The sequence below is a fragment of the Lontra canadensis genome, unplaced genomic scaffold, assembly GCF_010015895.1.
Source record: "Lontra canadensis isolate GAN:19392208 unplaced genomic scaffold, GSC_riverotter_1.0 scaffold105, whole genome shotgun sequence".
In the NCBI taxonomy this organism is placed as follows: Eukaryota; Metazoa; Chordata; class Mammalia; order Carnivora; family Mustelidae; genus Lontra; species Lontra canadensis.
In genome coordinates this window covers 4116242-4131132 of record NW_022631099.1, presented here as the reverse complement: position 1 = coordinate 4131132, position 14891 = coordinate 4116242, and the positions used below count along the sequence as shown (strand labels likewise).

The window sequence follows — 14891 nt, the reverse complement described above, 5'->3', positions numbered from 1 at the left end:
CACCTCAGCAAGCTGAGCCACCTGCATACCTCCTTTGTGTCTCAGCCTTAAACAAGCGGGAACTTCCAAACTCTGCAAAAACTCTCTCCCTTGCTCCTCCAGCCCCCGGCATGCACCAGCCCTGACAAATCAAATGCCTTTTCCTTCCTTGTTCAATAATTATTCATCCTTCAAGACTTAGCCTAGCTACCACCTCTGCCTGGAAGCCTTCCTAATTGCCTTTTCCCAAATACCCTCTTCCTCTGGGAGGGAGTGGTGATCTTTTGACTAGTTATCCCAGCTCTCAGAACCTCACATTTTTCATCCATAAAATAGGAATAACAATAGTACTTCACTCATCAGGCTGTTTTAAGCAATTAGTTTGTAAAAGGCATCAATGCCTCTGTTCCCCCAGCATCCTATAGAGCCCGCTGTGTCCCACTGTACAGTAACTGTGTGTTTATCATGGGTCTCCTCTTCCTGAGCAGGATCTCCAAGGAGGCAAGGGCCATGCTGGACCATCTCTGCACCCACAGGCCTGGCCAGGAGAGGCTCAGTGAACATGAGATGCATGGTGAGTAAGTAAATGAAGTCCTTTCTTGACTAACAAACTCTAGGTAAGGCAAGAGGTCTATAGATTTAGGATCACTTAAAAAAAAAAAAAAATCAAACCAAAGAACACCATACCTGGTAGAAATGTGGCCAGAAGGTGCTGATGGCAAGCTCTGCCTTCACCCAGCCCTCGGTGACGACCCCAGAGACGTTCCAGACAGGGTTCCCCTGGGGCCCGCCGTTCACCTTCACATAGACATTCAAGGCTCCCGGGCTGGACCTGTCGCGGCTGGAGAAGTAGTAATGGAAATCGATACAGTGGGTGTCATTCTCCTTCAGGGTCGGCAGGAGAAGGTGGGCCTTCTGGCCAGAGGCCCTCCCAGAGCTGTTCACCATCATGAAGGAGCCTGGAGAACCACAAAGGGGATGGAAAATAGAGACAAAGAAAGAAAGAAAATCCTTCTGATATCCATCAACATCCTTCACATCCATCAACGTGGGGGCTGGAAATCAAGTCACTCTACGAGGGCCTGACTGATCCTGAGGAAGCCACATCCCAGTTACAGAAGAAGAGAGAGGGGTAATTCTAAAACCTGCTCAACAGGCAGTTTAAAAATTAAGAGATCAGGGTGCCTGGTGGCTCAGTCAGTTAAGCATTCAACTCTTGATTTCAGCTCAGGTCATAATCTCAGGGTCCTAGGGTCGAGCCCCACATCTGGCTGCCTGCTCAGCACGGAGTTGGCTTGGGATTCTCTCTCTTCCTCTGCCCTTCTCCCACTCGTGGTTTTTTGTTTTTCTCTCTCTAAATTTAAAAAAAATATTTAAAAAAATTAAGGGACAGCAACATGTACTAGTATTTCTACAAAGTAGACAGTCTATAAACATTTACAGAAGAAGTGTTCTATCCAGCAGATCCTAAAGGAAACATAGAACAAAACCCCAGGAATACAGCTAACTGCAGCCTCTAAGGGTAAAATGTGACATACAAGCTCAGGCGGGCTTGGGTTGTCTCGGAAGCAGATCCTCTGTAATAAGGAGGTATCGTTCCAACACATTCCACGAGGACCCTTGCACTCAGACTGAGGAGTAATTGCAAACTATCCATTAATATTGCATTCAGCACAGGGCATCAGTTTATGTATCACAGGAGGACATATTAAAAGTAGAATATATTCAAGTAAGTAAGGAAGACTCTGACGAAATGTGAGAACCAGCTGGAAGATGGTCGGCCTGGAAGGGATGGTAAGTAACACTTACTAAGCACTTAAGGAGTACCAGTGTGACGCTAGGTGTCTTTTTAATATACTATTCAGTTTAATCTTCAGAATGACCCTGGGAGGTAGAGGATTTTCATTTTCTTTAAAGACTGAATGGCTTGCCCTGGGCCACTCAGCCAGGAAGGGATGGAGGAACCCCAGATTCTCTTCAACTCAGCGTTTACACTATCACTCTACAGCAAACATGACTACAGTCTTTCAAGCATTAAGTAGGTTGCCAGCCCACAGAAAGGAAGCAAGCATTGTTGGAGTTGCTTTGACATATTCGATGGCTGTTTCTAGTTCTTCAACCTTCCCCAGATCCATGTCCTGGGCCTCCCAGAAGAGGCAGAGGGCGTGTCCCCATCCCTTGATGTTGGACCGCACTTGCTTTGGTCAACAGGACGTCAACAGGATGAACTGAGGAGAGGCGTGACAGGTGCACCCCCAGCTGGGCTTGCCCTCTGGCACTCCCACCACCTTTGATGAGGAGAGCGTGCCCCGGCGAGCTGCCCCTTTCAGCTGGGGATCAAGGAGAGACATGCATGGTGGAGAAGGGAGCTCAGCCAGTGCTAAAGGACCAGGCCATCCCCACCACAGAGCCCGGAGCACAGCCACGCGGTCAACACGCCCAACTCCAACATTCCAGTCCACCATCAACGCTCAGACCCACGAGTAGGAGAATAAATGCTCACGGCTGTTTGCCAGGGAAAGAAACCACAGGAGACCTATTTCCATTCAAAGGGCCTTCTAACAATGGCCTGGAGACACAGTGAGTTAGTTCCCTGCCGTGACAGGTGGCTCAGCAGAGCCTGAACGATGGAAGAGACATCTAAGGAAATTCCACAGTCAACTGTGAGGGCCAAACTCTGTGACTTAGAGCCCTATGATGCTAGGAAACAAACTGCATCATAAAACACAGTAGATAAAACTCAGCGGATCTGGGGATGAATATTCTCACCTAGAAAAACACTATTGCTTTGAAATCTTATTTTAACCACTAAAATCTTCCATTCGGAAGGAAACCTTAAGACTGCTTATCCTCAGTTGAGATGAGCCACTTCAGAAAGTAGCCTCATTTATTCACCCTAATACCCGGAAGACTAAAGCGGCCAGCTAAGAAGAGCTGGGCAATCTGTTGCTCGCTAAGGTTCTAGAAGGTACCAGGCATCCATAGCCCATCCTCCCTGGGTTCTGAACGAATTTAAGGACAGACACGGGAGGGGGGTGCCTGGGTGGCTCAGTCAGTTATGCGTCCAACTCTTGATTTTGGTTCAGGTCGTGATCTCTCAGTTGTGGGATCAAGCCCTGAGTCAGGCTCCATACTCAGTATGGAACCTGCTTCAGAGTCTCTCTCCCAGTGCCCACCCCCCACCCCACTCTCTGTCTCTGTCTCTGTCTCTCTCTCTCAAAAAAAACATAAATAAATAAAAAATAAATAAATAAAAACCTTAAAAAATATAGATACAGGAGAGAGAGAGAGTTCAAAACCCTCTATTTCATTATTCACAAAACTGGATTAGAGAAAGTATCTTGGATTTGAGGCCAAATTAGGCTTCTCGCCTTTTCTTCTCTGCACCGGCACACTCAGCAGCGAGATGGTCATGGGCTCCCTCCTTCTGACTCCATCCAGATCCCCAGGGCCAGAGCTATCCTCCAGAGATGGCCACGGAGGAACCCTGAGTAGGCCCATCCCCCAGCTGAGCCCCCAAGAAGCAAGGGGACTAAGAGAAATAGGAACCTAGGCTCCCAGACTGTCACCATCCCAACCGTCAGAAAACTTTCCACCTCCTAGGCTAAGAGCCACTGAAAGCGGCTCCCCCTCCACCCCTCCACGTTTCCAAGAGAATCAAGTCTCCTTGTTCATGGCCTGGCAGAAACACGCGGTAAGTGGAGAGATGCCCCTTGTCAGACGTATCTTAGCTATCACAACCTCCCCCATGAGGCAGCGAGGAAGGAACCACTGCACGGGGGAAATAGTACAGAAAGAAGACTGAGCTAGCATGCATGCCTGTATCTGCTGCTTTATATTCCACAGGGTTCCAGGTTCCCCGGGAAGACATGAGAAATGTGACTGTCCCGGCCGCAGAGGTGTGGCACAGCTATGGGAAGAGAAGGCAGCCGGAGAAGCGAGCCGTGCCTGGCTCTCTCCACTCAGACTCCCATGGTGCCCCATGGACATTTCAGCTCCTGTCCTCCTGGCAGTCCACACCGGGCTGCCTAGACTCCGCAGCACAGTCGGGAGGGTTTCCCTCCCACCAGCTCAGGCTCCTACTTCTTTTCATCCCAGCTCCAGTTTTGAGGCAAGCTCCCAGGGGAGGCAGAGCCACATAACCTAGAGCCACTCACAGATGCTTAAGGCTGCTCTCTGTCTTGCTTCCCCAGTGACTGTTGGCCAAGGATGCTCCATCTCCCTGGAGACAGAGCTGGTGAGAGACAGTGCTTGGCCCTCCATCTACCCTCCATTTGGAGAAACTGCAGGTTGATGAACAGACGGGTCCTCTTTGCTGTTTGGGGAACATCACTGATTACGTTCCGTGGCAGCCTCTTAGAGGTTGGTGGGGCCATGCCACTGGGTTCTAGCCAATGGGGCCTGAGTAGGAAAGTGTGCCACTTCTAGGCTTGGTTCATAAAAGCCACCTCCCTCTTCTCACCCCTATCCCCATTCCTCCACCTTCCGTTATCTTGTCTCTCAAAGGATCGTCTTTGAACCAGCAGCATCAGCATCACCTGGGAGTCGGGAAGAAATGCAGCATCTCAGGGCCCACTCCAGGTCTACTAAATCCAAATGTTCTTTTTTTTTTTTTTTTCCCCAAGATCCCCAAGGATTTGTATGCACACTAAGGTGTGAGAATCACTGTGCCACTGTCTTTCCCATGCACCAGCTAGCTGAAAGCCTAGGATTCCAAGAGAAATAGAACACAATAAAAGGAGCCTGGTTCCCTGAATGACCATGACCATGAGGACAGGCCACTCGCCCATTAGGAATGCTCATTTTGGCTTTAAGTAAATAAGGAATAAACTGCTACTGGGTTATTAAGCCACTGAAATTGTGAAGTTGATTTCCGCAGCTAGCGTTATTGTTCTGGCACCCCCACAGAGCCCTTGCTTCCTCCTAGTCCCTTTACTTAAGGGGATAAGATGAAAAATGATAGTTACTAAGCAAAGCTGCAAGACGCTCCAAGGAGGGACATCACTAAGAACAGTGTCCTAGTGTAAAGAGAAGCAGAAAGAAAGAAGAAAAGGAAAACCACACACTCTGAGCATGAACTCTTGAAAAAGCAAGAAATATCTTGGATCTTCATTAAGATCACCTGTCTTGGGGCACCTGGGTGGCTCAGTGGGTTAAAGCCTCTGCTTTCAGCTCAGGTCATGATCCCAGTGTCCTGGGATCGAGCCCCACATCGGGCTCTCTGCCCTGCAGGGAGCCTGCTTCCACCTCTCTCTCTATCTGTCTGCCTCTCTGCCTACTTGTGATCTCTGTCAAATAAATAAATAAAATCTTTAAAAAAAAAAAAAAAAAAAAAAAAGATCACCTGTCTTCGGTGGGCCAGAGCTAGGTGGGGTCAAGGTCACAATACCACTACGACCACCACCACCACCCTGGCCCTTCATGTCTATCTGGGTGACTGGATACGCATGTTGAAGGCATTAGACTAGACAGAAAGGTATGTGCTTTGGGGCACAGCTCAGAGAGAATAGGCAAGATCATTGGAAACATTAAAAAAAAAAAAAAAAAAAGGACAAAAAATGATGACTGCCCAGCCCACCGCTCCCGTGCACCTACCCACAAAGGAGGGCAGGGCGCAGGCCAGAAAGGTACAGCAGGACGGAGTTCTGCTCAGGAGTGTCTTGGTGAAACCAGAGGAATGAGCAGTACTGCTCTGGAGTCCCAGTGACACAAGGTGACAGGGTGAAAAGTCAGCATCAGCAGGTGGCACCCCCAGCAGGAGGGCAGGGGTACTGCAGCCCTGGGGCGAGGACTTAGCAGCAGCCCTGCTGATGCTCTCCAAGAAGCAGCTTGTGGGAGTGGGCTTCCCAACGAGTCCAGAAAGGGCTCCTTCCTGACATGAAATATCCAGTGCAACTGATCTCATCACTCAGGACAAGGGACAGCCTTCTGAGAGCAGACAGAGGCCCAAAAGTCAAGCAGGTAGAGGCTCAAGGGATACAAGGTTTAGGTACTGGTTTGGTGACCTGTGACTGCTGTAACTAATTACCATAAGTGCAGAGGCTTAACAGAACTTTTGAAATTTATTCTTATATGGTTCTGTAGGTCAGAAGCCTAAAATTAAGGTGTTGGTAGAGCTGCTTTCATTCTAGAAGCTTCAGAAGACGGTCGATTTCCTTGTCTTGTCCAGCTTTAGAGGCTGCCAACATGCCCTGGCTCCTGGCCCCTTCCTCCTTCTCCAAAGGACCTCACTCCAACCTCAAGCTCCACTGTCAACTCTCTTGTCTCTGACTTTGGTCTTCCTGCCTCCCTCTCAGAAGGACTCATACACACTGGGTCCACCAAGAGAATCCAGAATGATCTCCTTGTTGCAATATCCTTAACTGAATCACTTCTGCAAATCCCTTTGCCCCATAAGGTAACATGCAGAGGTTCCAGAGACAAGGACATGGTCATCTTTGGAGGACCGTTACTCGGTCATCAGACACTCATATTAACATGAACACATATGGATTCCCAAGCCAGTGGACCAGAGGCACAAGGCCCAATCAAAGCGGCTGGTGGAGGCTGTCGACTATAGGTAGCCTGGGAGAATCTGAGCGCTCACCCATGAGTGTAGAAGATTCCTTGTACCATGAGATCTGCTCATCACCAAAGCCTTGGAAGTGGGCATGAATGAAAATGAAAGGCAAGGTCCTATCATTTGGCTCTTAATTTGGAGAAAAAAAAATGAGAAAGTTTTAGGGTTCCAAGTAGGGGAGGTCCACCGTTCAGCAGTAGAAACTCCTCAGGGCTGCTGGTCACTGTGAACATCACAGTCACACACTGCTCCCCAGATATGACCTCTGCATGGTTACCCCTCCCCCAGGTTAATCAGACTGATGAGCCAGAGAAACTGTCCTGGTGGTCTGGTCACCCAGTATGCGAACTCCCTCCCTGCATTTGGGGAACTCCCCTACTTTGAAGCAGGACCTCCCTTCCCCCACAGAAACAGAAGAGGCCAGATGCCCTCTTTCCCAGCCTGCTCTGCGGGTAAGACTCAGGCACACGTTCTGGGTTCCACAAAGCAGAAGCACCTGACTCCCATTTCTGACCTAGAAGCCCGTGAGTCACTGACCCAGGGTTCAGGGACCCAACCTGAGAGAGCCCACCATGGAGAGGCCAGCGGCAGAGACGAGGCCTCAAATCACAGCAGACCAAACAGGATCCGGCCTCATGCATCTGAAAGGACAGCTCTGGAGTAGAGTACAGACGGGATGACATCACAGAGAGCAGGGTGATGAACTTGACCGGGGTGGGGGGCAGGGCATCTCCCAGGCACGGGTGACACGGAGCCAGGGTATGAAGAACGCACAGACAGCAGACGTCTCCAGCCAGCGAGCGCAGAATGAGGAGCCCCAGGGGTGGGATCTGGCTAGCTTGCCGCCCTGTTCAAACTCCAGCCGCCAGCAATCTTCCGCATGTGTTGCTCCGAGTCCCCGAGGCACGTGCTCCCTGGCGGCTGAATTAACGATGTCTGCAGTCCTCGAGGCACTTCCAGCCTAGAGCTCCCGAGGGCACTCATTTTCAGCTGTGGTTTCTCAGGGACAGGATGGGTCCTTGCCAGCACCTATCTGCTGAGGTACACCCTTAGGGACACACAACAGACCTGCTCTGGCCCCAAAGTCAGTAAGGTTCAAGAGACAGTTCCTTCTGCCAACTTACAAGGTCTGTCTGCCCCTCCTCCATCACGGGGCAGGCCCAGCTCATGCAGGGCCACTGCCCCTTGAACTCCACTGGGCATTGTCCTCTGAGACAGACCTTCTCCTCCACGGTGGACCTGTAGTCACCCCCTACAACAGGCTCCTGTCCTGTCTGCAGGACACACCTGAGTGTATACTAGGATATCCTAATGGCACATGGTCCAGTTTGCCTCTCTCCCAGCATCCCTTCCCCAGGAATATCCTCAGTTGTGTTCGTGTACATCACTACGGATGTGAAGAGATCCTAGAAGGTTTACAGCTTAAATCCCCACAGTAGGGTCTAGGTGAGCCTCTCCTCTTTCCCCATCAGGATTCCTTTCCTGGATGTGCATCTGGTGGTAATTTGAGATAGCATTTCAAAGAGGGGGAACAGCATGTGCAAAGGCCCGGACACTGAAAGCCAGAACATTGAGCCATGCAAGCATAGTGTCTTTGGAGAGAGTGGGATCTATACTCCCCACTGCCCCAACATACACCTTGTAGAGGTCTGGCCACATCCTCTGCAAAGGAAGGAAGCCGGATCTCTGAGTGGAGCTAAGGCCTGCCGTTTGGAGATGGTTAAGGCATGAGAGCCCTCATCTACCAGCAGCTCAGTGGGGCCCTCTTTGATCAACAGGTTGGCTTAATTAATATCATCCCGGGGCTGTCAGTTTCCTGGAGATCAAAAATAAGCCAGTCATTGCACCAAGATCAGTCAGAAACAAGAAAGAGGAAGACTGTAAATATATTCTTTTCCCATCTCCTTTTCTTCCCCCCCAAAATCCACTGACGTGATAAGGAACATAAAACAACATTAGTATCCTCATAGTTATTATACATAGCACCGAAAATTGTGGAATTAAACCAGGAAGTACTCTCTGGCTAGCCATAAATTTTGCATTCTTTCCCTCCGTGCATAATAACGCCTTGATACACGCCCCGTTATTGATGCGTCTGCAACAGAGACCCCCTTTTTGGAGGGGAAACGCTTCTCTGTGGCAGATGGTGGCTATTGTGTTTACACATGAGCACCTCAGGATTGCCTTTCCTCACGTCGGCAGTAAAAAGAAAGCCCTAATTGAGTTTTTAATGGCTTTGCACATTGTTCATTAAGATTACATGAGTGTGCTCAGGCAACTGGCAGCTGAGGGCCTGGAGCTCCAAGAGCTCAGAGCCATCCCTGCAGACAGGTGGCCCTGCCAGCTCCCAGCGCCAGCACCGATGCACAGGGAGCGGATGGCGGCAGAGACCCCAGCGCCACCCCAAGCCAAGGCAGCTGGGATGGCACGGAGCGAGGGCTGGCACCACAGCAGGGAGAGCTGGCGGCTTTCAGTGCCGCTGCTGCGGTTTCTCAGCTGTGCAACTTGGAGCAAGCAAGTCAGTAAAACTCACTGGGCCTCAGTGTTCTCATCTAGAAAATGGGACAATGAAAGCTCCACATCAAACTTTTAATTTTGTGACTGTTTTCAGTGACCCTTAAATGAAAAACTGGACTTGACTCAGTCCAGGTTAGAAGAAATGGCCAGTAGCAGAGGTCCATGGGCCCAGTGCCCTTGATGTTGAACGTTACTCATGTTTATTGAGAACGCAGAATGGGCCAGGCACTGATGTATGCATCTCTGGGCACGCCGGTGAGATGGCACCATGCTATCCCTGTTTTAAAGCCAGGAACACAGAGGATGAGGGGGGTTTTGACTGCACAGTGGTCGTCCAGCCTCCCAAAGATGTCCACGTTCTGGCCTCCAGAACCAGTGAAAAATGAGACCTTAACATGGCAAAGGGGAATTAGAGTTCAGGTGAAAGTAAGGTTGCCAACCAGAGGACCCCAGAATGGGGGTGGATTACTCCAGACAAGAGAGACAGAAGAGGCAGGATCAGGGAGGGACTAGAAGATGCTCTGCCAGTGGCATTGAAGATGAAGGGAGAGCCATGAGCTGAGAAATCCAGGAGGGCCTCCAAGAACTTTCCAGAAAAGGCAAGAAACAGATTGTTACCCTAGGGCCTCTGGGAGTGAACACAGACCCACAGACACCTTGATTTTTGCCCAGGGTAAACCATTCAGGATCTCTGCCCTCCTGAACTATACAATAAAAAATCGTGTTACTTTTAGCCACTGAAGTTGTCATGATTTGTTATAGCAACAACAGGAAACTAATACACAGCACACTTCTGTGCTTCTGGGTTTCTGCTCAGGTAATGCTGTTCCTGAAATCCCCCCAGCTCAGCCCAGCCAGGGTCCCTCATTAAACTACTTAAATGCCACTTACTCTCACTGGCTTTCACTAAGGCCCAGAGATTACATATTCCCACACTGCTGATCCTATCTATTCTGGACAAGGCTACGTTTAGCAGTCCAGAGTGTTGACGTTTAGCTATCTGGTCACAATATAAAGAGGAGGGGGCACCAAAAGTACCCAAAAACACAATGCACTATAAAGTAAAAAAAAATGAACATAGAAAAGATGCACACTTCCACCGACAGTATCATGAAAACTAACCATCACTAAAGCCACTCATAAACGCAACAGTTTAAAATAGCCAAAATAACAAACATTATCATTCAACGTTATCCATAGTATCAATGAAAGCACTCTAATTATCATGTGTCAAAAAAAAAAAAAAGGAAAGAAATTTCCTTCTTTTCTAATACACCAGAAAATGGGGAAGAGGGATTAATTACGGCTTAATGGATATATAATATCTATTTAAAACAAGGAAAATACCTCCTGAAGTTTCAAAGGAACTGAGCATTGTGAACATTTTATCAGAGTCAATTTGTGTGAGCAAGTAATAACTATTTCTGTAATCATTCATTCAGACCAATAAGTTGGGGTTTAAACATTTCATATGCAAATGTGTTAAAGGCACGTTTCCAAGAAACAGCTATCTGATAACCCATGTAGGTATGGATGAGGTAGTTTAAAAACGGAATTAAACCCAGGCAATTTGGTTTGAAGGTGCTGTTGGAAGGGGGTCTGTCCACGGGCATGTGTGCCCGGAGACCAGGCACCTGGGCTGCCTGTGCTCCTTCCCCATTCCTGAGAAAATGATGAAAGCAGAGGGGAAGAGGGAGAGAGAAAGAGTAGCAAGGGAGGGAGAGGAGGCAGAAGGAAGTAAAGAAAAGAGAAAGCAGAGGAGTACACAGTTGGGAAGAGGAAGGGGGGCAGAGGGAGGTGGTACAGAAGGAGAAATACAGATGAGAAGAACACTGAGCAGGGAGAGGTGGGAGGATGGGAGAAAGACGGCGACAAAGCAGACAAAGCAGTGGAAGCCCTGGGCCACCCTTTAATTACTTCTCATCCCCTTCACTCCCCAAACAAAAACAAAAGTCTTCCAACATTCCCTTCTAGATATTACTATGATGCTGTGATGAGAAAGGCCCACACACAACCCTATGGGGCACCCCAGGACCTAGGCTACCCTCTTCACAACTCCACGGCTCGCCTCCCCCAGCATCCCAGCGTACCTCAACATCCCGGCAGGAAAAATCAGTGTTACCATCGGGAAGACGACGCAACCCAACACATGACCCATGTGAGAACTCTGCAACACCCAGCATGAAGGGCGGGTGAGACATAAGGTTTGTTCTAGTGGCTCTTTGATGTGGGAAGTATCACAACTCTTCAGGCAAGGTCAAGACAGAATTGAAGGGCAGATGCCACTCTCCCTTCAGACTCCCACCCTCTCCTGTGAACCTGTGACAAAAAGGCACACAGTGCCTCTGGGAGCCTGGGAGCCAAGAATTCTCGCTCCATTTCTTCACCTGCATCAGACGTGTGCAGCTAGCGAAGCCCGTGGTTCCCAAGTTGTATGGTCACAGGACTAGTCAGTGGCGGGCAAGGAGTCAGGACTGGCTTGGATTTTCTATTGAGGCTCCTTCGGGGGGGGGGGGGCGGTGAAGAGGAAAGACCCTTTACCTTGGGTCCTGCTTCTGGAGAAACCCAGTGATTTTTATGTCCCCCCAAGAGCTCCTTTCCATCCATCATGCCCACTAATTAATAACAGCAACAAACACACACTCTCACATGTTACTTATGTGCATTCAATTCTAATACCACCCCTGTCCGTAGCTGCTGTTCTCATCTTCCTCATCATATAAATGAAGAAACTGGAGCACAGAGAGATTAGGTAACTCTCCCAAAGCCACACAGCCAGTAGCAGAGCCAAGATTCAAACGCAGGAAATCCCGCTCATCCTTCAGCTCTGGGTTCCCGCACATGGGGGGGGGCAGTGGGGGGACTGGGTTCAGAGGCAAGGAGGGATCTCCAGTTCCCCGGGGTTAGCCGCCAGTGCCACAGGGAGCAGAGGGCAGGCAGGAAGAGGGGCAAAGAGTGGGAGGAAAGAACAAAAAGGAAATCAGTTGTCAGGCTACTGCCATATTAAGAGTAAAGAGAACAACAGGGCTGCCTGTAACATTGTCAGACCCCAAATCGTTCCTGACAGTCATTGAGCTGAGTCCTTTGCTTCTGCAGCTCTAAATCTCTTAAATTGAAATGACATGGAACTAAAATATATATATATATTTTTTTAAATCTCCAAACTCTTCACACATCCATTGGCATGATAATATTTTGATTAGTTACATTTATGCTCCAATTACACTCACAGAATGTTCAACTGTGTCTTATATATAGCATGTTTGCCATGCTCCATGGAAAATACGGGATTATTACCCTCGTATATTTGCAATGGGAAAAGACACAAATGGAAGCGGAGGGGAGAGAAAAAAAAAAAAAAGGCAAAGCGAAGAGATGACTAAGCCTGTTAAAATAGTGCTGTCTTGCCTTCACGTTACTAAATTGGGTCACTGCTATTATTTCCCAAGCTTTAAAATACCAGGGCTCGGAGAAGCATGTGGGATTCAAGCCTGCCTTCTCCTCACCTGACACCTCCACCTCCCCTCCTAACGACAGGGTCTGACTCGGACAGCAACCTGATCACGCACCTGCTGAGAGGCGAGGTCAACAGGGGGGGAAGGTTTGTGGTTTTCTGCCTTTTTTCTGAAGAGAGTGTCCATCTCTTTCTCAAGGAGGTCCTTAACCCTGTCCGTCATAAATAAATCTCTAAATAAAGGTTCAGAGCCCCTCTGAGCCCTGCAAAAGGCCTACCCTGGTGGTGCCAGGATAGACCTCTCACGGGGAACGCTGGCTAAAAGATGCCATCACGTTCTTTTGCTCTCCACTGGCTGACCACCTCGTGCTCGCCTGGGTCAGGGTATTATACTCTCTGATGCCACTATCAGGTGGGCCCCTCTGCCCCCACAGAGACATGCTACAGGTGGTCTGTACCCCAACCCCACAGCACCCTCCCCTCCAATCCTCTCCCACTGGGGTCTTCTTTTCCATGCATTCTCCCTGCCACTGCCTCCCTAAGTCAGCTCACTCATACCTCTCTATGCCTCTGTTTCCCCCATCTGGATCCAAACATGAAGACTATCCCCTCCACACATTTTCTCCCAAAGTCCACTGGAACCAAGCTGTCTATAAACCGAAGGAAATCGGTTCTAACCTCAGATGTTACTTACACATGCATGATAGTTGGACCCTTTCCAGAGAAACAGTCATCAGCACGATAGTCCTTGCCCCGGTGCCGGTTACAGACAAGTAAGCAGCCATGAGGAGGATGTGGGGGCTCTGGGATGCGGGCGTGGACATGGAGAGAGATCTAACCCAGACTTGATTTGGGGAGAGGTATAAGAAGAAAAACAACAACTTCCTAGAGCACAGTGTAGAGTTCAGACTCTACACTGAGGCCTTTGTAATACGGGGAGCCAGGCAGGTAGAGAAGGAGTGGCAAAAATGTTCCCTGCAGATGAAACGGCCCATTTCAAAGCCAAGAAGACTAAGACCGTCTGTAACCTGTGGAGATATGAGAACAAAATGTGGCTACAGAGCAAGTACCTTACAGACCACCTCTCGAGTCTCCCACCCTTGTTTTATAGACAAAGAACTTGATCTCCAGAGAGGTTCACAATGACATGCCCAAAGCCACACAGCCAACAGGTGGCAGTGCCAAGACTCAGAGATTGGGGCATTTGACTCCAAGGTCAGGGCTATTTCCTTCTGAAACAGTGTTTCTCACATTGCAGCACCCATCAGAAATCACCCAGAAAGCTTCCTGAAGGATCACTGGATTCCACCCCCAGCAGTCTGGGGTGGGGCCAAGAATTTGCACTTTTAACAGGTTTCTGAGAGAAACTGAGGCAGCTGATCCCTGGGCCACACTTGGAGAACCACTGGTCTAACTGGGTCTCTACTGGCCAGCCATCAGGGGGCCAAGGTCCGTAAACTGGGGCCAGCTGACAAGCAGTGCCGCCCGACTCTCCCTCTGGGGCCATGGGGCAGGCAATGATGCTAATCTGCCGGAAGGGGTTCCCTCTGACCCTGGGCCACACGCTGCTCCCCAATCTCAGGAGTAGGAGGGCTCCAGCCACTGACCATCAACCATGAGGCTCTCCGCTGGCACCCCACTTCAGCAAGTCCTCTCCTCTGAAACCCCCTTTAATCATTGCCAATTACCAAGAACATCATTAGCCACTTGCTGACTCCCCCAAATGTACTAGGGTCTGCATAGAAAACAGCACAATAATTAGTCCTCCTCTTCCACCATCCTCTAAGGAGATACAAGAACTTGACAGCTGTTAACCAATTAATCCTGACAGCATTGTTTTTAAATGTAAAGGTATTTCTTTCACCTAAGACAGGAAAAGAGATTTCCTTTTCTGAGGTGAGAGTGAGGGCCAAGAAAGGCCAAGTCACATGGCCAATATCACTACAGTCATTTCCTGCCTCTTTTTTTCTGCAGGGACAGTGGAATACTGGAGAACGCAGACTCTGGGTCCAGACTGCCTCAGCATACCCCAGCTCTCCCAGCTACCAGCTGTGTGACCCTGGGAAAGTTACTTAACCTCTCTGAGCTATAAAATGGGAGTGATGGTGGGAATGATGGTACCTGCCTTGGAGGTTTGTTACGAGAAGTTGACATGTTTGTGGAAGAGCCCAGCACGTCGTGAGATCCATGCAAACATTAGCGGTCAAGGTCAGCATCGGGGGCAGCACCTAAGCCGTCCTGCAGATCTCTGACTACAGTGGAGGGTGAGACAGGTGGCCCTACAAACCGGCAAGATCAGGTAGGTCCCAGGGTCACTCTCCACTCACGGGATGACTCCAGGAGGCACCAGGAAGCCAGAGCTGTTGGCAGTTCACCCCAAGG

General features: G+C 49.4%; 1 protein-coding gene across 14 annotated transcripts in view; it reads right to left on the bottom strand.

Annotated features, from left to right (window-relative positions):
- The window catches only part of PTPRT (protein tyrosine phosphatase receptor type T), a 1045273-nt gene that overhangs the window by 705206 nt on the left and 325176 nt on the right, over window positions 1-14891 (bottom strand). For all 14 annotated transcript variants that reach the window (XM_032838508.1, XM_032838515.1, XM_032838509.1 and 11 more), the window contains one exon: window positions 667-938. In XM_032838508.1, coding sequence (XP_032694399.1) covers window positions 667-938 — 272 coding nt within the window. The remainder of the gene's footprint in view (window positions 1-666; window positions 939-14891) is intronic.